The sequence below is a fragment of the Amblyraja radiata genome, chromosome 13 (genome assembly GCF_010909765.2).
Source record: "Amblyraja radiata isolate CabotCenter1 chromosome 13, sAmbRad1.1.pri, whole genome shotgun sequence".
Lineage (NCBI taxonomy): Eukaryota > Metazoa > Chordata > Chondrichthyes > Rajiformes > Rajidae > Amblyraja > Amblyraja radiata.
Genome location: NC_045968.1, coordinates 46,456,734 through 46,482,790, shown reverse-complemented (window position 1 = coordinate 46,482,790; position 26,057 = coordinate 46,456,734). Strand labels below are relative to the sequence as shown.

Below are 26,057 nucleotides of genomic sequence, written 5' to 3'. Positions count from 1 at the left end.
TATGTCCAGAATAAAGCTGAGGTGCTGTTCTTCAATCTTACGTTGGACCTAATTGTAACAGAGTATAAGACCAGAGGCAAGTAGTTCAAAGTGGGGTGGAGAATTAAAGCGACCTATGTGTTTTTTCACTATAACGTGATGCTAAAACTTCCCCTTGATTTACCTTCATACACCTCAAGAGGGAGCTGCATAACCTAGAATGTAAGCAAAAATCTCACCGAGTTGTAAATTATATAATGTGGTGATGTATAATATAAAATTATTACTTATTCACATATGGCTACGTTGTCACCATTTACTTATCAGCGCATGAGGTATTAAGCAGAGGAATGTCAATGCCATTAGCAGTTTAATTGTCCCTTGTGTGTATTCCTCAAGGGTGAACCAGCTCGGAACATACTGGTGAATCCAGGAGGGAAAGGACACCGTGGATCAGTGGGTCCCCAAGGAAGCCCAGTAAGACTATTTTGCCAACGTGTTTATTGACATCAGGTGTTTGATGAATAAAATGAGGTTGACTATTTGAGAGATATAAAAACAATCTGCCACCATAGATTGATGTAATGGGGTTCAGACTGATTTATAACTTTTGATTTACAGTCCATAAAGTACAATGACAGATGCAACACAGATTTACTCCTTTTATTTACCGGCAGCTTCACCCTAAGTAATTGCATCATGTTGTGCCAGGTCCAGGTACCCTGTGGGATTGTGCTGGCTTCAGGTCACAACAGCAGATTAACCAACCACCAGGGTCACCTTGCAAGCATGGGGCACTTGCAATTGCAGGACATTCTGAGCCAATAAATTTCAGGGTGGAAAACAGCTTAACACTTAGAAACGAAAATTTAATGGATTTTGGTTGCAAGTAATATTTTATAACGCTATTTATAAATAATTTCAGACCAAACATAGTGAGTGCTGTGGTTTATTCAAAAGCCTTCGACCAATGGATCCCAAAGCTCTTCTTTGTTTTCTTGTGTCAAAACCAGTTGTAAACTAATTAATAGAGATTATTTTTAGTTGAGTCAAGAGAGTCAGGAGTCAAGGGGGTTTTATTGTCTTATGTCCTGAAATGGAAGAAATTCAGATGCAGCAGCACAACAGATAAATAAACATACTGCAGTACCCCGTAAACAATATAACAGCAAAAAGTTATATATATTAAAAAACTACTACTAATAATAATAATAATAATAATAATAATAATATACAGCTAGTCAAGAATTCAAGTCATTATATTTTGTGACTAACCAGATTGTATCAGTGGGACAAGAAGGGTCTTGGTTTCAATGGAAGCAATACCATAGGTGTTCCTGATTATGAAGGATAAGACTGCTGGGTGAAGAATTTGTATATATTTCACACATTAAATCTTACATTCAGGCAGAATTTCTCAACGAACAGAACAGTCATTCACAAATACAGATGAGTTATAATATCCTCCTCTTCGACTGGTTACCTTAACGTTCTCAATGTGTTCATATTACAGACTACACTTTCCATACTGGTGGAGGGAGTGGTTGTGGAACTACTCGCAGATGCTGGGATATTTGGGCCCATTCACCGTCTGCAGTGGTTTTCTCGTTGAATCTAATGGAGTAGGCAGGTGGCTTTCCCAAAGACCACCCGCCCAAGAGAAAGAATTTTGATCCCAGTGAAGGAAGGTTTCAGAGTACAGCGATATTATGGTTGCTATACACTGACTATACAAAGACTATACACTGGCATCCATGGTTCTGAACCACTGATCTTAGTTACTACTGCGGGATTTGAACTTGTTTCCCAAGGTCAGTGGTCCTGAACCAGGGATGCCAGTCAAGTAGCAACCAGAATATCACTGGACTGTGAAATCCTCCTTTTATGGTTGGAGCTGCTCTGTTGCAAACAAGTGGGAAGCATTCTCGCATACTCCTGATGTGTCTTTTGTGTAGATAGCTGCCAGATATCACACAAAGCTAGTTTAGGTTAGTTTAGCTTAGCTTAGTTTAGTTTAGTTTAGTTTAGTTTAGTTTAGTTTATTATTGCCACATGTCCCAAGGTACATGTAAAAAGCTTTTTTGTTGTGTGCTATTCAGTCAATGAAAAGACTACACATGATTCCAATCAAGGCATCCACAATGTACAGATACAGAATACAGCATATAATGTTAGTGCAAGATAAAGTCCAGTAACGTCCAATCAAAGATAGTTTGAAGTTCTCCAAGAGGTAGATGGGAGGTCAGGACCGCTCTCTAGTTGGGGAGAGGACGGCTCAGATGCCTGATAACAGCTGGGAAGAATCTGTCCCTGGATCTGGAGGTGTGCATTTTCACACTTCTGTACCTCTTACCTGATGGGAGAGGGGAGAAGAGAGAGTGACCGGGGTGAGACTGATCCTTGACTATGCTGGTGGTCTTGCGGAGGCACGATGAACTAAATTATCAATTAAATTATTTTATAATTAATAGTCCAAATACATTTTGCAAATGAACATGCTCAGTCTATGAATGATTTACTTTAAGGGAGATCCAGGAAACCCCGGACAGCGTGGACCCTTTGGACCTCCAGGTTCCCAGGTGAGTATCTCTCCTTTCTATGTAAAAGACCTATTAAGCCTGAATTATTAAGCCTGATGACGAATGTTGATAACTTGCATTGGTGCAAGTATCACTGATGGTACAGGGGCAATGAGAGACATCCCCACTCACACAATGGCATCGCGTCAGTAGAAGAGCCAGACCTCTGTGTTCTCCTGATGAGTCTGGGAATTCCCCGTATGCCTCTATATTAGCACATGGCTGAGGAATACAACTCGTAATGAAAAGTTAGTCTTGGATTTATCACAATGGGAAAACCCCAAGCAAATCAGTCAAAAAGATCAACACTACTGCATCAGCTTGCCCAAGAAATTGATCAATTCTGCATGCACGAGGACTCGAACCAGGGATGTTGTAAATCTGTTGAAGTCCACCGATTTCATTTGCTACAAAAAAAGGAATAAATAACCCCTTTCATTTCAGGTTGAAGATAGTTTGGAAGAGAAAGAGATGTGCACCAAGATCGACAAACATTGTAAACTCATGGTGGGGGGGGGGGGAGGAGGGAGGAGTAATTACCTGAGTTCTGGGCGTTTGCAGGGAGAGCTTTAGGGTGGCACAGTGGTAGATTGATATTTGGAGACACTGTAGTTGAGCTCTGAGTTTATGCTGCTGCTTAATGGGCTTTCAACATTGGTGGACCTTTAGGGGTAGTCTGGTGGGGTGTAACTATTGGAGACTATTGCTGACAGTGATAGACAATTGGGAATGATGTGAATGAAGTTTCTGCCAGAATCACATTCATCAGCAGAATCGCCAGAACAAGCTCAGCATCTATCAGCCAACCAAGGTACACACGATGAGTTAGTGTGCAGACCGTTCTGGGAGTCATTCCTGACAGGGAACGGCACGGAGAAAGGAATCACTGTAGGTTCAATTAAGATTTGTAAAAACATGTAAAGCATTCAGAATGAAACCAAAATAAATTTTTTTTTTTAAAGCTACATTTGCTGGAAAGCTAAAATTAAAACAGAAAATCTCAGAGAAACTCAACAGGTCAGGCAGCCTCCATGGAAAGACAAACAGTCAATGTATTGGGTCTGTGACCTTTTACAGAATAAAACCTACTTCAGCCGATTAAAAATGTAACCTTCTAATGCCCATTTTTACCAAGTGACTATAATTGTCAGCTAACCATTTCAGTATTTATCAAGTGAGAAAGCAAATGTTTTTATACAATGAATGAAAGGTAAAGTGCTGGAGTAATTCAGCGGGTTAGTCAGCATTTGTGGAGGTATATGGACAGGCATGTTTTGGATCGGGATCCTTCAGTGAAGAAAGCTCCTGGTCCAAAACTTTGCCTCAAACCTCAGTAAACCTTCGATGAAGAAGTGTCCAGATCCATAATGTCACCTGTCCATTCTCTTCAGAGATGCTGCACGATCCGGTGAGTTACTCCTGCACTTTGTGTTTCACTCAAGATTCCATCATTCGCAGTTCCTTGTGTCTCCATTTTTACAATGAGACTAGTTTCCATAAGAAAATATCTTAGTGCTTTGGATATTAATAACTGATTATACAACTGTAACAGGTGATTTTTGTAATTAAGAAAATTAGGCTGCAATTAAAGGTATTAACAGGCATAATGGTACAGTGGGCAGTGTGGTGATGTAACAGCCAGTGCTATTCCCTCACAGCTCCCAGAGAGCTGGGTTCAAATCTGACATTGGGTGTTAACTGCATTGAGTTTGCATGTGACCGCATTGATTTCTGTCAGGCACTTTAAGTTTTCTCCCACATCTCAAAGATATGGTGATAGGTTCTGGCTACTGTAAATCCCTCCTAATGATGGCAGGGGAATCATGGGGTGGTAGATGGGGGAGGGGATGGTGATATGTATGCAAGTGTGGCACTTAATGCCACTGATGGGTCTGTTCTGAAAGCCAGGATGGACACATGGGTTGAATGGCCTCATATATCACTAGAAATTTGAGAACTGAATAAATATATTAACAACCGCTTCTCAGCAGAAGCCAGGCTCAGAATTATGAGAAATAACAGAATATTTTGAGATCTTAGTATTCTTTGAATAAAACTGAAAACCAAAAACCGAGAATCTGTAAAAGATTTCTAAATGAATCAATTTTTGCAGGTGTTTTCATTGCCTTTTCATATATTTAGAACAAACCATTCTACAAATGTTGAAAGATGCTTTTTTTTCCTAAAAATAAACTTTATTTAGAAAAATATATATAATATATATACATACAGAACAAGAACAGTGCAAAAACTCTTGTGACATTCTCAGTGACCACGTCTATTTGTGGCATATTCGGTCGTGTTCACAAGCTTTCCTTAAAGCAAGCACCCTTGCATTCATGTGGCCCCTTGGAGTGATATCCCTTCCCTTGCATGAGGGGTGACCCCAAAGTTGAAATATGTTATGCATTTAACTTAAGCCTTGATGTGATTGATCAGCAAAGCTCGAGGGGCCTTATGGTCCAAATCCCTTCTGTTTATTTTTGCCTTTCGACTCTGTGCTGACCACTTTATTTTCCTTTAGGGTCTGACAGGACCACCTGGCCATCCAGGTCCAAAGGTAAGATTTTTGGAACTAGTTCTGCTACTTTTGCTGCTGTTTAAAAGATTATTTTAAAAGCTCCAATAAAATAGATGTCTTCTTCAACTCTTCTTCCTGCAGGGCAACATGGGATTGTTCTTCGTGGGTTCGAAAGGTGACAAGGTAAGAAAGGGTCAAGTACGATTAGTTGGGCTGATATCATGCATAGTTAGGCAGACAATTAGTAGATATAGGGAGCTTTTGAGAACTGTGTCACTGATTGATTCTTTACCTGCAATGTAATACGTTTTTTTAAATAATACTTGAGTAATTCTGCTAAGTATTGGTGCTTTCTTGCAAGACATTCCTCAGTTTTTGACTACACCTGATAAGTTGATTCCCATGTTGGAAACAGGGTGCGAAAGGTCTTCCTGGACCGGTTTACCGGCAAGAACGCCGTCCAACCATTATTGAGAAAGGACCGAAGGTAGGCTTGACTTTTATTGCACCATTTCATTTCATTGACTCTCCTTGTCCATCTTGTCTCATTAAGCATCTAATTTGCATGCCGCTACAAATTGTTTAATTGTTATTTTTAGCTCCAGGCATGACTTGCTCATTGTCGCAGTTTTAACCATGACTGAAGCTGAATTAATTGAAGAATGAAAGAAATGCACTTATGTACAGACATAATTTGATATCAACACATTTATGATAAATTCTCTTTCTTGAACAGGGCAGCCCAGGACCTTCTGGTGACCCAGGGATTTCTGGTCCCCCAGGTTTACCTGTGAGTACAATCCATGAGCATTTTACAGTATTAATCAGTTATTCTGTTTTTGTGATCTCAATGTCACAACTGGCCAGTCGAACATTGCACTAACTTCAGTTCAACTAGTCAGACCTTATCCTGTGATATTGAAAAACAAAGTAATCAAATTGAACTGTTGTGCCAGATCAATTAATTAATTTATATCTGAGGTGCAGGATAAAAGGATTGTTAGGAGTGTTCCCAGCACTGTTCCCAGTGCATAGTATGACCCTGCAAAAAAATATTTATCTTCGGAGTCAGAATCTTGGCAACAGAGAGGTGGGAGCAGATTGCAATTTGCTGGGTTCCTCATAGACATGGAAATAATATGAGAAGCTTTGCAACTGTGATTTTGGACTGAAACAATAAATATTAGTCCAAGCACAATCACTACAAGGAAGAATTGAATGTCCTTTCTGATCTCGCTTGTTAGTAAAGAAATTACAACAAAACAAAATGGCTTTCAAACTACCTGTGGCTGCACATCTGAACATTACATCAGGGGTCCTTAGTCTAATGACCTTGAGTGACTTCAATGGAAGATACAGTCACTGGATGATTATTTACTATGGATAACAGATGCCTACATGGGTACAGGCATATCTTAAATCTCTGACTGCTCACTGATGTCCTGATCAAGATAACGTCATTCGTGGAAACTCCTCCTTCCTTCCACTGCCCTCAAATTGTATCCCACCGAATCTTCGGAGAGAAAATATCAGTCATAAAACAAAATGGAACATGCAAGGACCTCAAGAAGCAGTGAAAGTGGAAAGTCCCTGTACACATTTAAACAACTCTCAGATTTAATATGCCTGCAAAGCAGTAGAGCAATAAGGACTTTGATTGTGTAGGAAGGAACTGCAGATGCTGGCTTAGAACGAAGATAGACACAAAATACTGGGGTAATGCAGTGGGACAGGCAGCATCAATGGAATGGAATGGGTGACGTTTCTGAAGAAGGATTTCGGCCCGAAACGTCAGCCATTGCTTCTCTCCACAGATGCTGCCCAACCCGTTGAGTTACTCCAGCATTTGTGTCTATCTCAAGGACTTGTATTGACTGGGAATAATAGAAATCGGATAGTAACAAGAACGTGATCTAATGTACAGCACTGCCAAATCTTTAATCCTGTTACGCATCTGTTCTTTTGTTTGGGATTAGCTTTGTTATGAGCCAACAGCAACGGTTTCTCCTGAAGCCCAGTAGACCTGCTGCAGGCACTGTACGGGTGCCCAACACACAGCCTGTTCCCTCTCTACTGGTTGTGAAAGGATACAACGTTTTGTCTGCACGTCAATACCGCACCTCATGGAATAAATTACCCCATAATTACTCCCAAAGTGACCGAACCACCAAAAAATAATATTGCTAGTTGAGTGTAAAAAAATAGGATGTCTGGCAACAAGAACTGAGTTGCGTTGACTCTCAGTATTTTGAAGACGTACAGAATTCCATCGCAGGCTTCTGAAGAGTTTCAAGTACGATTTCTTCAGGCACCTGAAGCTCAGGACAGCACTGCCTTTACGACGGGTGGCACTTTGCACAATGGTACTGAGGCAGAGGACCCACATTCAGAAACTTCAAGCTTGATTGAACCATTAACAAGGGCAATCATGAGAGGGACTACATCTGTTTAAGATGCCTCACTCTCATAAGAAGCAAATACTCCAGTAAATCCCAGCCTCCAGCATTATCAATGCAATGCTCTTTGTCGGAAGGAATCAGTCAGTTTTCCATGGGACTTTCCTCCTGGGAAGTAGTCCATGGGAGAAGTTGTTGGATGAGACCAGAACTTGCCAGCCACCATAAAGCCGCTGTCCCACTTAGGAAACCTGAACGGAAACCTCTGGAGACCTTGCGCCCCACCCAAGATTTCCGTGAGGTTCCCGGAGGTTTTTGTCACTCTCCCTAATGGTCGAAAGTGGTTTCTGCGTAGTCGAGCTTCTTCTATGTTCTAGCGATTATTTCAAAAAATTCAAAACCAGCCTCGACTAAAAATAGGTTGCCATTTTAAAAATCGGTAATTTTTTAGTCGATGCCGGTTGCGATGCTAGTTGAAGGTGGTTACCGGAGGTTGCAGGTAGTGGAAGGTGGTTACCGGAGGTTGCAGGTAGTGGAAGGTAAGACCTCCCTGGTGGAATAAAACTGGGTGAAAAAAAGGTCTTTGTTATTGCCATTGCATCTCGATGCACAATGCAGGAACTGTGCTGTTGATCCTCCTTAAGTTCAGTAGAACAGACATGGAGACCTTACCCAAAGGGCAAAAAAAGAGTGAGAACATCTGCAGATAATTACCAATCTCCACAATTTTGGAAAGGATTTTCAAATTCACCTTCGTGACTTGAGAATAATAATCGTAGCTTTCATCAATCATTACTTAAGTCCATTTTGTTTTTTAGAGGTGATTGCTACATTTATTATCCACATTCACAAGTTCACGTTATAGGAGTAGTATTCGGCCATTCAGCCCATCGAGTCTACTCGTGCCATTCAAGCATGGCTGATCTCTTAGCCCTTATTAATGACAACCTTATGTCTAGTCCAATACAGGTTATTGGACTAGATATTAATGACAAGCTTATATCTAGTCCAATACAGAATCCTTCAGCTATTTTCTTCAAATTCTAAGTTGTCAGAGTAAATAACAAAGTATCTTCATCTGTACAGGTTAGATTCTGAGTGTTCATGGCAGTAGACTGTATCTCTAATACAATATTTTTGACAAATATTGTATTAAGAGGCTTGCTTATATATGTTACAGGGTGGCATAGCATCAGGATGGAAGGGAGATAAAGGAGATCGAGGAGTCCCAGGAGCTCTGGTAGGACATGAATTCCTGAAATGATCCCAATTCATTTTGACAAATATTTCTGCAGTTATTATCAGACACCTTGCTCTTGCATATTTATTAATAATCAAACTTTAGAGATGTGCAAAAGAGAATTTAAAGGAAATATGTGTTGTCCGTCGATTTAATCCTCTCACTCGGCTTTCGATCATCATCAGTATTGCCGTCTCTTCTCATAGCACAGCAGATTATTCCCTCCCAAGTACCCAACAGATTCCCATTTGAAGGTGATGTATTCAGAATTTATCATTAGCTGCTTATTCATATTTCTTATTTTACAATGGCATAGACGGAGGAAATTTGGCCCATCAAACTCTTCTGGGTCCAAGAACAATCCTAACATTTCCATTTCCCACTTAAGCCATAGTAGCCTGTTCTCTCACACATAAGTCGCACATCCTATTCACCTCTGCCAATTCTCCCACTTGCTATCTACACCAGGGTAATTTACAGCAGCCAAATAACCTACCAACCCACGTGACAGCGCCAGTAAGAAACGCACCGGTCACAGGGAGAGAGTACTAACTCCACACCGATATCGCCAGAGGTCAGAGGCGAGTAACTGCACCACCTGCTGGTGAATGTTGACCATTGCACCCTGATTTACCCACCGAGGAGCTGCCAAGTTCCGAAACCCTGCACTTACAGGCCTGGCTCTGTGGTAATTCCAAGCCACATTCTGATGGGCTCATTTGCCTTAGTGATGTTATTCCCCACATAAGTTCATAAGTCATAGGAGCAGAATTAGGTCATTCCGTCCATCAAGTCTACTCTGCCATTCAATAATGGCTGATCTAACTCTTCCTCTCAACCCCATTCTCCAGCCTGCTCTCTATAACCCCTGACACCCATACTAATCAGCAATCTGTCGAACTCTGCCTTAAAAATATCCATTGACTTGACCTCCTTCTGTGTCAATGATTTCCACAGATTCACCTTCCTCTGACTAAATAAATCCCTCCTCATTTCCTTTCTAAAGCTATGTCCTGTTATTATGAGGCTGCGCCCTCTGGTCCGAGACTCTCCCACTATTAAAAACATCCTCTCCACACCATCCAGGCCTTTCACTATTCGGTAAGTTTCAATGAGGTCCCTCCCCTTAGCCGTCCAAACTCCAGCGAGTACAGGCCGTGTGCCATCAAACGCTCATCAAACGCTCATCAAACGTTAACCCAATCATTCCCAAGACCGTTCTCGCAAACCTCCTCTGGCCCCTATCCAACACCAGCACATCCTTCCTCAGGTATGGGGCCCAGTCCCCATGGGGTCATTGTATGGAATATGCAGGCTCTTGCTGCGATTTGCAGGACCAATCCATCCACATGCCCGATATCACCGCCCACAATCCCCACCTACCCATTCCTACCTGGTTCAACTCAGTGGTTCCTTCTCGCAAGCCCTAGAACAAAGGTGAAGGTTGAACCATTACTGAGCCATGGGGGGAGTAGAGCAGAGTTTCTGCCCTGAAACACAAACAGATAACTGACACAAGGCAAGGCTGAGAACTGATCTTAACCTTCTGTAAAATGGTTTCACGGTTGTTAACAGTTTTGAAATGCGTCTGTCAACTAGCTCGTAACATTTATTCCTTTAAATAAATGTCTTTCCTATAAATGTCATTTATTCCTTATTTGGCAATACACTGTCAGCTCAATAATATGAATGTGATATGGTTATTTATAACTCGCATGTTGCTATTTGTTCCCTGTTATTCTGAAATTATTGATCAGAATGTTCAACATTATTTCAGGTCAAAGTTTAACAACTTTCATTTTGAGTCATGTCCACCTGCCCGATGCTGCCTCGTTCTAAATTCAGTGTTCCAAAGCTCCCCCCTTTGTGTTTGCAGTCATATTTATAGTTAATGTATTATCATTGAAATCAGTCTGTCTCGATAACTTTCAATCTACAAATATTCCTTTTACATTTAATTTTCTATTGTAAATCATAGAATTGTAAATTGATCTAATTCATCTTTCATTTAATATTTGTAGGGAAAACTCGGTAAAGATGGAGAATCTGGAGTGACGGGGTTTCAGGTTGGTTCAAATTCCATTCACAGTAAAATGAAAATAGTCATCACTTAAGATTCTTTGCGTATGGATTTAGCTTTGATAACCACACTCTAATTAAAGGTCCAATAAGTTACCAGTAACTACCCAGTTTCTGCCTCACCCCCACACTTTATCCAATTCCATCATTTTCTTCCCCCCTCCCCATTCCCTTCTTCCCATTCTCTCTGGTTCTACATTTCACTCTCCACTTTCCTTCCTCATCAGATTCCACCATTTGACTCCTTTTGTCTTCCCACTCCAGCCTTGATTACTACATTCACCCTTCACTCACACAACTGGCTCATCTGCCTCTACACCTGGATCCAATTTCCGGTTCTTGCCCCATCCCTTCCCCTTACCTCTTTATACCATCTTTCTCCCCTCTATCCCATCAGTGTGAAGAAGCATCACAACCTGAAACATCATTGTCCATTTCCCCTCAGTCGATGCTGCCTAACCCACTGAGTTCCTCCAGCATGTTTAGGAAGGAACTGCAGATGCTGGAAAACCTGAGTCTACCTGTTCCTGTCTACCTGAGTTCCTCCAGCAGTTTGTTTTTGCTCTGCTAACTTCTCATCGGTTATGTTTTCGCTCTCATTAAACACATCCACTCCCACAATGATATAATTTATAAAGATTATTGCAATTGTTAAAGTTGGTACTGACTGTTACCTGACCCGGGAAGGAAATAACCCACTTATGAATTCTGTGTCTCAGGGACTGAAAGGTGATCCAGGTTTTGCAGGGTTTCCAGGAAGACCAGGAGAACCGGTAAGTTCTACATGTCGTAATCAATTAACTTTTAATCAAATATCATCTTAATAATCATATATATAAGATAATTAATAATCAATGACATACTCAATGTTATTTTTCTCTAGGGACGGAAAGGGCAAATTGGTCGCCTAGGGCCTCCTGGTTCAGTGAGTACCAGTCCTCAATTTAAAATCATTCGGCATAATATAATACTCTGAGGTTTAATTTCAGGAATGGAATTCATCTCAATTGGCATCTGCGAACAAAAGAGATTCTCTTCACTACTATGGAATAATAAACAGATTTATGAAAATATTTCCTCTCCATCTACTTTCTTGGAGTTCATTAAATGAACCGTTGAAAATATCACGGGATATAACACAGCTTTTAGACATGAATAACAATGACATTTTAAATCAGCTATTGCCTGATGCATCATCCTGTGACATTAGTGTTTGGCTCGCATTTAGTTTAGTTTAGCTAATTTAGTTTAGTTTAGTTTAGTGTCATGTGTACCAAGGTACAGTGACATGCTTTTTTTGTTGCCTGCTATCCAGCCAGCGGAAAGACTTCACATGATTACTATCAAGCCATCCACAGTGTACAGATACAGGATTAAGGGAGTAATGTTTAGTGCAAGATAAAGTCTAGTAAAGTTTGATTAAAGGTAGTCCAAGGGTCTCCAATGAGGTAGTTGGTAGCTCAGGACTGCTCTCTAGTTGGTGATAGGATGGTTCAGTTGCCTGATAACAGCTGAGAAGAAACTGTCCCTGAATCTGGAGGGATGCGTTTTCACACGTCTGTCCCTCCTTCCTGATGGAAGAGGGGAGAAGAGGGAGTGGCCGGGGTGCGGCTGGTCGTTAATTGTGTTGTTGGCCTTGCCGAGGCAGCGTGAGGTGTAGATGGAGTCAATGGAGGGGAGGTTGGTTTGTGTGATGGTCTGGGCTGTGTCCACAGCTCTCTGCAATTTCTTGCAGTCTTGGATGAAGCTGTTCCAATACCAAGATAAAATGCTTTCTATGATGCATCCGTAGAAGTTGGTGAGAGTTGTTGGGGACATGTCGAACCTCCTATGCCTTCTAAGGAAGTGAAATCCCTCTACTGCTGTCTGATATTTGGTGGGTAGTTTATTCAAATGCTAGCACAAGCATTCACCACTGAATGACTTCTATTGATGATGGATGATTCCATGGTTCCAAACATTGGTCAAGTTGGTTTGGGACTATTATTCTGGTTTGGGATTAGCTGAACAGAAAATGGTTACTTTTGATGGACATTAAATAACTGCTTTACTATTGAATAAACAGATGCGCTGTAGAAATAATTTTATCAGGATGCAAGTCTGGATAGTTTGGGAACAGCTTCACCCAAAACCACAAGAACTTGCAAAGAATTGTGGAGGCGGCCCAGACCATCACGCAAACCAACCATTGTCTCCATCTACACTTTATACAACTATTACTCAACCATCGAGTAAAGGAAATCTCAAAGTGCTGGAGGAACTCACTGGGTCCGTCAGCATCTGTGGAGGAAATGGACAGGTAATGTTTCAGGAAAGGTCCTGCCCAAAACATTTCCTGTTCATTCGCTCCACAGATCCTGCTGGACCCATTGAGTCCTCCAGCACTTTGCGTTTTGTGCAAGATTGCAGCATCTGCAGTTCTTTGTGACTCAGTTGATTAAAGAAGATGTGGGTATGTCAAATATAGTCAGTATAACTGAGAGCTAGTTTGTAAGCTTTTCCACCCCAGATGCCATGGATTTCACGTGATTCCGTTTTTTATGTCATTTTGGATAAAGGACGGGTCAGTCCGGGGGATGCATGGAGAGTGAAGAGACAGGATTACTTCATGCAAACCAAAAACTTGAATCATAAGCACAACTTGTGTACGAGATGAGGAAACACTTTTTTTCTCACAGAGAGTTGTGAGTCTATGCAATTCTCTGCCTCAGAGGGTGGTGGAGGCCAGTTCTTTGGATACTTTCAAGAGAGAGCTTGAGAGGGCTCTTATAGATAGCGGAGTCAGGGGACATGGGGAGAAGGCAGGAACGGGGTACTGATTGTGGAAGATCAGCCATGATCACATTGCTTGGCGGTGCTGGCTCGAAGGGCCGAATGGCCTACTCGTGCACCTATTGCCTATTGTCTATTTGCTAAAAGGAACTATTTGTCCCTGATATTTCAAGGTTTGAAACGTGTAAGAAATAGCAAATTCAGGGTAAATTTTGGACAAATTATATTAATTCAACAGTTTCAGATATTCACCAGATGTATAAATACTGTACATGAATTTTACACTTACATGGTCTACCATAACATCTAAAGCAGGCTCAAAGTTTCCATGTCCTAATGCAGCCTAATTTTACAGGATTATGGTAGTTAGTTTTAGAAAAGCTCCCCAATAGCATTTCCATCACTGCCTAACCTACACATCGTCACCTCAGCAATATTCTTATACCAAGCTGTGTGGTGGGATAAATAACCGAAAGACACAACCAAGTCATTTGTGTGGCACGGTGGTGCAGCAATAGAGTTGCTGCCTTTCAGTACCAAGGACCTGGGTTCGATCCTGACTACGTATACTGTCTGTACGGAGTTTGTACGTTCTCTATGGGTTTTCCCGGCATGAGTTTTCTCTGGGATCTCTGGTTTCTTCCCACACTCCAAGGACGTACAGGATTGTAGGTTAATTGACTTGGCATAATTGTAAATTGTCCCTAGTGTGTGTGGGATGCTGTAAGTGTGCGGAGATTGCTGGTGGGCACGGGCTGTTTCCATGCTGTATCTCTAAACTAAACTAAACTAGGGATTACATTTCGGAATGCTACCTCCACTTCCTGCTTACTCTTTAAAACCTCCACTGCCCCACCCCCAATGGTCCAGCACAAATTATGGGAAACATTTCTGCTGTCAATTATCATTGCTCAGATCCATTTCGTATACATTATCCAACAGTTAGGCTGACAAATTCCACATTGCCAGTCCGTGAGGGACATCTAGTCACTGTGCTGGATGCCTGAGGGAGGAGATCTGTGGGAATGGAGGGCTGCGTGTAAATCCTGACTAACTTCCTGCTCCAGAATCCTGGCATTATCCCAGAGAGGTGCATAGTTCTGACAGATATTCAACGTAACCACACTGTATAATCTTCTCGTGACCCTGTGTCTTTTACGTTTGTGGCAGCCCGTGGAAGACGTTTATCAGCCTTCTGTAAAAGGGGAACGAGGGAACCCTGGACGTACTGGACCTAAAGGACAACCAGGACCACAAGGTGATAATGACTAAGTTCCTTCCATGTCAATGATTCGGGAGCTCCAGTCTACTACTGCACTCATAGTGGCAGATCTGAGGGGATGCACGTTTGAGATGTGCTCTTAACGAACCATTGGAGTATTAATACATTCAGCTTCAGTTTTCTTCTTTTAATTCATCATGCAACTTGCAGCCTGTGAAGGTGCGATTTTGCCTCCTTTCAAGCCATGCTGGAGGTGTGACCCCGGGGATGATTGGGTTAACTTATGAGGAGCATTTGATGGTTCTGGCCCTCTACTCTCTGGAGTTTAGAAGGATAAGAAGGGATCTCATTGAAACTTACCAAATAGTGAAAAGACGAGATACAACGGATGTGGAGATGGTTTTTCCAGTGGTGGGAGAGTCCAGGACCAGCGGGCACCATCTCAGAATAAAATGTTAAACCTTTAGAATGGAGGTGAGCAGGATGGTGGAATCTGTGGAATTCATTGCTACAGGCGGCTGTGGAGGCCAAATCATTGTGTATTTTTAAAGTGGAAATTGATAGGTTCTTGATTAGTAAGGGTTATGGGGAGAAGGCAGGAGAATGGAGTTGAGAGGGAAAATTAGATCAGCCATGATTGAATGGTGGGGCAGACTCGGGCCAAATAACCTAATTCTGCTCCTATGTTTTATGATCTAATGATCTAATGGCAGAAGATAGTGTCAAAGAAGAGAAACATCCTAGTTTCTTAGAAAATAGATATTGAGATGCATACAAGGCAACAACTGAGGTTCTTTACAGTTACATCTGAAGCTCAGGGTGACATTGTGAGTGAAGTCAGCAACAAAGCTGCATTGTACCCAAAGCTAGGCTTGAATTGCACCCAGGGCAATGGTGAGATTAGGCTACTGAATGTTTGATGGTGAGATTAGGCTACTGAATAAACAATTATTTTGATCTAAATTTAAAAGGACTTTATATAAACTGTTAAGTGTTTCATATTTATTAAATTAAATAAAAGATTGTAATTTTCAGTTATAAGGTTTCCTAATTTCAGTTTAATCAAAGCAAACGTACCTTGGCCTGCTACTAAATAGTTTGTTTATTTCCGACTCTGCAGGTGCAGAAGGTCCATTTGGCTTTCCAGGCCAGCCAGGTAAAAGCTTGTATTTTGTTCCATTGGGAAAATGGATATCGATCCCTATTAACACGAGATGATGTATATCTTCCATGTCAGGCATTGTTAGAGTCGTATAGAGCCCAACTTATGTATGAAAACAGGCCCTTCAGCTTGTCCATGCTGACCAAGATGCCCCTTCTCAACTACTCATTTGCCTGCATTTGGACTAAACCTATTGACCATGTATGTTAAACAAGAAACAACAATGAGGGGGATCAATGCGGGAATGTTTGTCGAAAAGGAAAGATGAAGAAGACTTTATTAGAATGAATGTTGCATTTGTATGAGAATGTGGCAATGTGAGCAATGGAAGGAGTAAGTCACATGGCCCCTTGTGTTTACTCTGCCACACAATGTTGCTGCTTTACCCAGTGCTGACTTTGCATCTCGGTGTACCAGCACCTCTAAACAGTTCAATGACATCATTTCCAGCCACATGACACAAATGCTTATTACCGGTGCATACCGGCACCTTTTTGTCAACTAAAAAGCACTGATTTTATTTTAGTTTACTTTAGTTTAGGGATACAGCATGGAATCAGGCCCTCTGACCCACCGAGTCGGCACCGACCAGCCTTCGTCCGTTCACTAGTGCTTTCCCACGCACTCAGGACAATTTACAGAAGCTAATTAACCTACAAACCTGCACATTTTTGGAGTGTAGGAGGAAACCGGAGCACCTGGTGAAAACCTAACGAGGTAACGGGGAGAACGTACAAACTCCATACAGACAACACCCGTAATCAGGATCGCACCCGGGTCTCTGGCGCTGTAAGGCAGCAACACAGTGGCACAGCGTGGCCCCTATATCCCCTGATTGCCTAAATATCCAAAACTTGATCTACCTCTGATGAAATGACTATCCTCTTGGATAGAAAATTCCAAAGTATCATTAACTTCTGGGTGAAAATAAAATGACCAGTCATCTCAGTCCCGTTTGGCTGAAAGCTGGTAAAAAATCCATTTAGAAAAACGTGAGATGATCTCAGTGAAACACCTCTAACTTACAGAGCAGAGAAAAGTTCAGGTGTTTTAAATTTCAACGTTCAAAACTAAACCATCCATACTATGTTGTATCCTCACTATCCATCCATTTTTTTTGGGAGAGGAAAATTACTTTGACAGGAAACACAGAGTCATGTTAAAAGGAAAGAGTGCTGATGATTGTGTGTTAACTTGCAGGATCTCTGTTCCCAACTTTTTACAGGAATCTCCAGACGTGGGCCTCAAGGGCAGCCTGGATATCCGGGACAGGAAGGTCTGAAAGGAAACAGAGGTGACCCTGGGAAGATTACTGAAGGTCCACAAGGTCCTCCAGGCCTTCCGGGATCCCTCGGCCTTCCCGGCCCTGTGGGCCCACCAGGTACACTATCTCTATTCACATCTCCTTCACTTCGAACAGTTACTTGCGCTAACATGCAGAAGTTTGTAGATGCAAGGAACTGCATGTGCTGGAATCCTGAGGAAAACAGAAAGTGCTGGAGTAATACAGCGGGTCAGCCGGCATCTGGGAAGGGGATGGATAGGTGAAGTTTCGGGTTGGGTCCCTTCTTCAGACTGACGCAGAATCGGAATCGGAGTCTGGGGAAGGATACTGTCCTGAAATGTCGCCTATCCATTTCCCCCACAGATGCTGCCTGACCTGCTGAGTTACATCATTTTGTGTTTAGTTGCAGACTTTTATGGTATCTTGAATTAACTCTCCTCTATCCCTCCTTTTCTACAAGACAGTGGAACAAAAGTGATGGGGCAGTTGCTATCGGGCAGTCCTCATCCACGATGAAGGTCCCCAAACTTTTCCCTACTAACCAGTTGCCAAATTTAGACTTTAGAGATACTGCGTGGAAACAGGCCCTTTGTCCCACCAAGTCCGCGCCGACCAGCGATCCCCATACACTAACATTATCCTACACACTGGGGACAATTTACAATTTTACAGAAGCCAATTAACCTTCAAACCTGTACGTCTTTGGAGTGTGGGAGGCAACTGGAGAAAACCAACATGGCCACGGGGAGAACGTACAAACTCCACACAGACAGTCAGGATCGAATCCGTGTCTCTGGCACTGTAAGGCAGCAGCTCTACTGCTGCGCCACTGTGCCACCCTGGCTTGCTATGGGTTTATACCACTGTTATCATCTACTCACCCCCGTGTGCACCCCATTCACTCTACCTCTCCCTAGTCGCAGTAAGTACTCTCGGATGTATAAATTAATCAGTGTGTACTTTCAGTCACAGGGCACAATTTGCAAACCAATGCTGCCGGTTTCTCTTTGAGCAATGCCTGGTATCTGGGTTTGTGATTCATTCCTTGCTGCAGATCTCAGACATGGCACCTGCAAGGTCATTGCAACCAGTTACCCACTCACGTCCTGACAGAAGTGTGGCTCAAGGGTCAGAATTAAGGCTTGGGATGACACAAAGTACAGGAGAGAGAACCAGCAATGAAATAAGCATGAAACATTCTGAATGATCTTTTCCAGGTGACATAATCTACACGAAGGGGGAATCAGGAGCGATCGGCTCTCCTGGTCTAACGGGTTTAGTTGGTTTGCATGGTCCAAATGGATTGAAAGGTAAGCTAGCACCACTAATATTGATTTGTCCTTGTTGCTATTTAGTAGAAGGTTAAACCAGGTAATAGCAGAACACAATACAAGTAGTGGTGAATTATACCTCTCTAACATGAAACTCCATCAGGAAGCATCTGCATTTCTGTTGCTCACAGTTTGCCCACTGTTGATTACACACTGGAAGGAATAGGTTGACTTTATTGTCAATAAACACATGAGGTAAAGCAGAGTCACTGCAGAAGCATGGAACTACAGATGGTGGTTTACACAAAAGGACGCAAAGTGCTCGAGTAAATCAGTGGCTCAGGCAACATCTCTGGAGAACATGGATAGGTGACATATCAGGTCAGGATCCATTTTTCAGACATCACTGATTGTACTTTGGCATATCGGGCAGGTGGAGTAATAGAGTCATAGAATCATACAGCATAGAGAACAGGCCCTTCATTACAACTGTCCACGCCGATCAACATGCTCCAACTACACTAGTTCCACCTGCCTGCATTTGGCCCAAATCCCTCTAAACTTATCCTGTCCATGTGCGTAACCAAATGTTTGGTTAACGTTATGATAGTACCTGCCTCAACTACCTCCTCCGGCAGCTTGTTCTGTACACCCACTGATTGCCTCTCAAATTCCTATTAAATCGTTCCCTTTTCACCTTAAACCTACAGTATGTCCTCTGGTTTTTGATTCCCCTACACTGGGTTAAAAAAAACACATTTATCAGATCTATTTCTCTCATATTCTTGCACACTTCTATAAGATCACACCTTATCCTCCTGCCCTTCAAAAAATAGTCCTAGCCTGCTCAACCTCACCCTATAGCTCAGTCCCTCAAGTCCTTGCAACATCCTTGTAAATCTTCTCTGCACGGGTTCCAGCATAACATCTTTCTTATAATAGGGCGGCCAAATCTTTTGATCGTGGTAGGAGTTCTAATTTTGCCCTGAGAAAGACTGATCGTGTTAAATGTGTTTGAGAGCTCAGATCTAATAAAGGAAATTGCAGATTGTGGTTGAACATCTAATGCAGGAGCAGTTGGAAAAATGTTCAGAGAGGAAGTGATTGGGGTTCACTTCTAATTTTGTAGAGCATGCAGGAAATTCAGCTAATCTTCCTGACTCTACAGCAGGACAGTGGAAGGAGACATATCATAGATTCAGCCCCATTGTAGCTGCTTATGGCTGTTGTTTCCAAAAGTTTGAGTTTGAGTTTAGTTTATTGTCACGTGTACCGAGGTACAGTGAAAAGCTTTTGCTGCGTGCTAACCAGTCAGCGGAAAGCCAATACATGATTACAATCGAGCCATCCACAGTGTACAGATACATGATAAAGAGAATAACATGAATAACGTTTAGTGCAAAATAAAGTCCAGGGAAGTCCAATCAAAGATAGTCAAAGGGTCTCGAATGAGGTAGATAGTAGCACAGGACCACTTGCTAGTTGTTGGTAGGATGGTTCAGTTGCATGATAACAGCTGGGAAGAAACTGTCCCTGAATCTGGAGCCTGGTACATATGGCCATTTGATCTTTAGAAACAGAATGACTGTTAAAATGAAGGGGACCATCACTATTATTAAATATATAATCATATTCAAGTACAGCTTGCTGTAAGAATAACCTGCTTGCTGCACAAATGTCTATCCACCGTTGTACATCCAATGAAGCTGGGTGTGGATGGATTTAGCTCCTGTTTGGTTCTTTGTACTTTAACCTCTGACACAACCATAATCTACCCGTGCTTTCAGTTCAGTGATTGTGTGATTACAGGTGATAAAGGTGAACCATGTGAAAAATGCCATGGACCTGCAGAGACTGGACCTCCCGGGGCACCTGGACCCCCTGGGGAACCTGGTAAAATGTTCATTGATGTTTGATTATGTATAAATACCGTTACCTTGGCGATAACTTGCTGGTTTACTATATATATTGCATTTCAGCTGCAAAGAATATTTAACCCAACAACACTATGCAACAATATAATAGTCTCAATTAGCAATAGACTTTGCAATGACAGTCACAAAATGGATATATAAAAATGAACCTCAAAATAATTCATTTCTTAGTCCCATTTTGTTTTTTGGATCACTCCTAATCTCACAATGAATAGAAGAATACGTAATATTGGAAGCGTAGAGAGTTTATTAGTTTCAAGGGAACTTATCCTTATTCAGTGGATATTATGCTTTATTAATATCTGAAAATGATTTAAGATGAAATCTTAAATCTTAACCTTTCCAATTGCAATTTTGGAATTACATTTTGAAGCAAACAGAATGCATGCGATCAGCATTATCTTTTGACCATTAGAAACTGTGGATTATTTACATAAGGAAATGTATAATAAAGAGAGCAATAAGGAGAAAAACAGAGATGCAAAAAGACTGAATAGCATTTTTTTTCTAATTTGACTTAATTCAGAGAACAGCATTGAATTTTGAAAGTGATGAAATGTTGAGGTAACAGATGTGAGAGGCAAGCATTCGTTAAACAATTGATGTTAATTTTGGTCTATTTCTATCAAGCCTGAGGGAAATGAATGGGATTGATCGTTCATTTTCTGAAGGTAGAGCAAGAAAGAAGGGAGCATGCAGAAACTGGGGAGGGAGGTGGGGGAGCTGGAGGGGTGAGATTAGGGTCGGTGTGGAGAAAGGAGGAGGAGCACAGAGGAAGAGACAGGGATGGCATTGCAACTGAGAAAGTGGTGAGATGGGGTTGAAAGTACTGAAGAATATATGTAGGAGATATACAGGAAAAACAAGGAAATAAACCACATTTACCTTACAATCATGACTGAAAAATGTAGCCTATCCATGGGGATTCCTTTTCCCATCAATTCCCACATAAAAAATTAAGATAGAAAAATAAATATTCAGTACTTTTTTTTTCACAATTAAACATGTGTAATGCATTACTAAAGTCATGAATGTCCCAGAATTTTCCATTAATGTTCACTATCTTCCTAATTCCTGCAGATACAGTGCCCTCCATAATGTTTGGGACAAAGACCCATCATTTATTTATTTGCCTCTGTACTCCACAATTTGAGATTTATAATAGAAACAATAACATGTGGTTAAAGTGCACATTGTCAGATTTTAATAAAGGCCATTTTTATACATTTTGGTTTCACCATGTAGAAATTACAGTAGTGTTTATACATAGTCCCCCCTTTTCCGGGCACCATAATGTTTGGGACTCAGCAATATCATGTGAATGAAAGTAGTCATGTTTAGTATTTTGTTGCATATCTTTTGCATGCAATGACTGCTTGAAGTCTGCGATTCATGGACATCACCAGTTGCTGAATAGCTTATCTGGTGATGCTCTGCCAGGCCTGTATTGCAGCCATCTTTAGCTTATGTTTGTTTTTTGGGGCTAGTCCCCTTCAGTTTTCTCTTCAGCATTTAAAATCATACTTTATTACCGAAGTATGTTTTGCAACATTTGAGGAAATTGATTTGCCATACAGTCACACCAATAAAAAGCAAAAAAACACAAAATACATTTTAACATAAACGTCCACCACAGTGACTCCTCCACATTCTTCACTGATGAAAGGTGAACAAAAAGTTCAATCTTTTCCCTTCTTTGTTTGCCCGAGGTCGGGAGCCTCGAGTCATCTGTTGACGGAGCGATCTTGGCTCCCATAGCTGGCCGTCGGGCCCTCCGCGTTGGGGTGATCAAGCTCCCGCATCTCAGCCCCCCCGCGCCAGCCGATCTGACCCCGTGTAGTGGCTGGTTGAAACCTCCTGCATCGTTTGGAGCTCCCAACATCGGCCTCAACCCGAGACTGCGAGCTCCTCGATGGTGAAATCCGCAGGCCGCGGTTGGAGCATCGATCCCAGGCAAGGGATCGGCTCCGATGATAAGTCCACATCCCCGCAGTGGGGCTCAAAGTCAGTCCCGAGCAAGGCTGCCAGCTCCATGATGTTAGGCCGCAGAGCGACTGGAGATACGATGCGGAAAACAATTGAATCTCTGGCAAGATAAGTGATTGAAAAAAAGTTTCCCCTGACCCATCCCGCCCACCCCCCACATAAAACAAACCAGAGAACAGTAACACTAAAGGGCCTGTCCCACGAGCATGCGACCTGCATGCGGCAAGCGCGACCTAAAGGGATAATCCCACCAGCATGCGCCTGCATGCGGCAAGCGCGACCTAATGTGGTTGCTTGAGCCGTACGGCATGCGGCAAGCACGACCAAACCAGAAGCGGGAGCTGCGCGGAGGTCGAGTGAGTGACACGGTGTCAAGGCGGCTGCGGGCTGGCAGGCCGTTGCCATGCGGCATTTTTAAACACGGTCAGTTATTCGGATGCCTGGACCAACTCCGCACAACTCCATACGGCTCCGGCGATCGAAGTGGGACCGGCACCGCGAGGCCGTACAGCTCAAGGACCACGTTAGGTCACGCTTGCCGCATGCAGGTCGCATGCTGGTGGGACAGGCCCTTTAGGTCGCGCTTGCCGCATGCAGGTCGCATGCTCGTGGGACAGGCCCTTAACTTTTAAAACACACACAAAATAAAATAAAAAAAGACAAAAAGACAGACAGACTGTTGGCGAGGCTGCCATCGCGGAGCCTCCCGGTGGCCAGGAGATCAAAAGGCATGCTCAATTGGGTTCAGATCGGGTGAATGACTTGGCCACTCAAGAATTGACCATTTTTTAGCTTTGAAAAACTCCTTTGTTACTTTAGCAGTATGTTTGAGATCATTGTCTTGCTGTAGAATGAACCGCCAGCTAATGAGTATTGAAGCATTTGTTTGAACATGAGCAGATAGGATATGTCTATACACTTCAGAATTCATTATGTTACTACCATCAGCAGTTATACCATCAATGAAGATAAGTGGGCCAGTACCTTCAGCAGCCATACATGCCCAGGCCATAACACCCCCACCACCGTGTTTCACAGATGAGGTGCTATGCTTTGGATCTTGGGCAGTTCCTTCTCTCCTCCATACTTTGCTCTTGCCATCGCTCTGATATAAGTTAATCTTCGTCTCATCTGTCCACAAGACCTTTTTCCAGAACTGTGGTTGCTCTTTTATGTACTTCTTGGCAAACTGTAACCTGGCCATCTTATTGTTGCAGCTAACCAGTGGTTTGCATCTTGCAGTGTAGCCTCTGTATTTCTGTTCACGAAGTCATCTGCGCACAGTGGTCATTGACAAATCCATACCTGACTCCTGAAGAGTGTTTCTGATCTGTCGGACATGTGTTTGGGGATTTTTCTTTATTATAGAGAGAATTCTTCTGTCATCAGCTGTGGAGTCTCCCTTGGCCTGCCAGTCCGTTTGCGATTAGTAAGCTCACCAGTGCTCTCTTCCTTCTGAATGATGTTCCAAACAGTTGATTTTGGTAAGCTTAAGGTTTGGCTGATAGCTCTAACAGTTTTATTCTTGTTTCTCAGTCACATAATGGCTTCTTTGACTTCCATTGGCACAACGTTGGTCCTCATGTTGATAAACAGCAATAAAAATTTCCAAAGGTGATGGAAAGACTTGAGGAAAGACTAGGTGCTGAGAGCTCTCTTATTTCTCTTATACACACCTGAGCAATTACAAACGCCTGTGAAGCCATGTGTCCCAAACATTATGGTGCGCTTAAAATGGGGAGGACTATGTATAAACACAGCTGTCATTTCTACATGGTGAAACCAAAATGTTTACAAAAAAAACCCTTTAATAAAATCTGACAATGTGCACTTTAACCACATGTTGTTTTTTTCTATTACAAATCTCAAATTGTGGAACACAGAGGCAAATAAATAAATGATGGGTCTTTGTGCCAAACATTATGGAGGGCACTGGTCGAATGATTTGAATAATCCGTGCAGTTTCTGCAGTGGAATTGACTTTGTTGACACCACCTGTGTTCTTCCCACTTTAGGGAGCGTTGGTTTGTCAGGCCCAAAGGGAAATCGTGGTGTTCCAGGTGAAAAAGGAAGGACCGGTATCCTGGTAAGACTCTTTTCATTTACCCCTCTCTTGCCCTTTGGCTCCCGTTGTCCTAATGTCATGCTGAAGATGAAGTCCTAGTGTTGATCTCTTGATTAGAATGACTTCAGAACACACCAGTGATAACCTCATAGACACAAAAAGCTGGAGTAACTCAGCGGATCGGGCAGCATCTCTGGAGAAAAGGAATAGGTGATGTTTCAGGTTGAGACCCTTCTTCAGAGTGATAACTTCATCTAGCCTCCTCCTCTTTGTGTTTTGCAGCCATAATTTTGTTGTTAATGTTATAGTAGGGTGGTGCGCCACATTGAAGGGTTGTTGGGAAGAAGTAACTGTTAACAGCCAGATTTTGTCGGAAGGTGTTGCATAAAGTTGGTGATAAAAGTGTTTAGTGCTGCAGTCTTAGCGCTAAGGAAATCAATGAGTTACAAGTTAAAATTGGATACTTTGTCACTATTACCAGATATTTAGATGGATTAACTTTCTACTGAGTTCTACTTTATTTTCGATTGTACTTTTTATCACCATGTTCCTTACTAAAGCCTCTGTCCCACTTACGTGGTCTTCGCATGCTAATTACACGACCTTATGGTCGCGTTGAACCGCGACGGTCCCGCGAAGGTCGCGCGCGACTACATTCGCCCGCACAGCCGTTTGGAGCGCATGTCGTCATTTGAAGATGGACACAAATGCTGGAGTAATTCAGCGGGACCGGCAGCAGTGACTAGTGGGGTACCGCAAGGCTCAGTGCTGGGACCCCAGCTATTTACAATTTATATTAATGATCTGGATGAGGGAATTGAAGGCAACATCTCCAAGTTTGCGGATGACACTAAGCTGGGGGGCAGTGTTAGCTGTGAGGAGGATTCTAGGAGACTGCAAGGTGACTTGGATAGGCTGGGTGAGTGGGCAAATGTTTGGCAGATGCAGTATAATGTGGATAAATGTGAGGTTATCCACTTTGGTGGCAAAAACAGGAAAGCAGGCTATTATCTAAATGGTGGCCGATTAGGAAAAGGGGAGATGCAGCGAGACCTGGGCATCATGGTACACCAGTCATTGAAAGTAGGCATGCAGGTGCAGCAGGCAGTGAAGAAAGCGAATGGAATGTTAGCTTTCATAGCAAAAGGATTTGAGTATAGGAGCAGGGAGGTTCTACTGCAGTTGTACAGGGTCTTGGTGAGACCACACCTGGAGTATTGCGTACAGTTTTGGTCTCCAAATCTGAGGAAGGACATTATAGCCATAGAGGGAGTGCAGAGAAGGTTCACCAGACTGATTCCTGGGATGTCAGGACTTTCATATGAAGAAAGACTGGATAGACTTGGCTTATACTCGCTAGAATTTAGGAGATTGAGAGGGGATCTTATAGAAACGTACAAAATTCTTATGGGGTTGGACAGGCTAGATGCAGGAAGATTGTTCCCGATGTTGGGGAAGTCCAGGACAAGGGGTCACAGCTTAAGGATAAGGGGGAAATCCTTTAGGACCGAGATGAGAAGAAACTTTTTCACACAGAGAGTGGTGAATCTCTGGAACTCTCTGCCA

At 42.4% G+C, this 26,057-nt stretch overlaps 1 protein-coding gene across 1 annotated transcript in view; it reads left to right on the top strand.

Moving 5' to 3' along the window:
* Window positions 1–26,057, top strand: part of col4a3 (collagen type IV alpha 3 chain) — a 154,155-nt gene that overhangs the window by 52,527 nt on the left and 75,571 nt on the right. Inside the window, exons 9-24 of the mRNA XM_033031982.1 lie at window positions 379–456; window positions 2,505–2,558; window positions 5,083–5,118; window positions 5,221–5,262; window positions 5,495–5,566; window positions 5,816–5,869; window positions 8,656–8,715; window positions 10,737–10,781; window positions 11,514–11,567; window positions 11,678–11,719; window positions 14,737–14,824; window positions 15,909–15,944; window positions 17,176–17,331; window positions 18,453–18,545; window positions 20,316–20,399; window positions 24,442–24,512. Of these exons, the coding sequence (XP_032887873.1) occupies window positions 379–456; window positions 2,505–2,558; window positions 5,083–5,118; window positions 5,221–5,262; window positions 5,495–5,566; window positions 5,816–5,869; window positions 8,656–8,715; window positions 10,737–10,781; window positions 11,514–11,567; window positions 11,678–11,719; window positions 14,737–14,824; window positions 15,909–15,944; window positions 17,176–17,331; window positions 18,453–18,545; window positions 20,316–20,399; window positions 24,442–24,512 (1,065 nt within the window). The remainder of the gene's footprint in view (window positions 1–378; window positions 457–2,504; window positions 2,559–5,082; window positions 5,119–5,220; window positions 5,263–5,494; window positions 5,567–5,815; window positions 5,870–8,655; window positions 8,716–10,736; window positions 10,782–11,513; window positions 11,568–11,677; window positions 11,720–14,736; window positions 14,825–15,908; window positions 15,945–17,175; window positions 17,332–18,452; window positions 18,546–20,315; window positions 20,400–24,441; window positions 24,513–26,057) is intronic.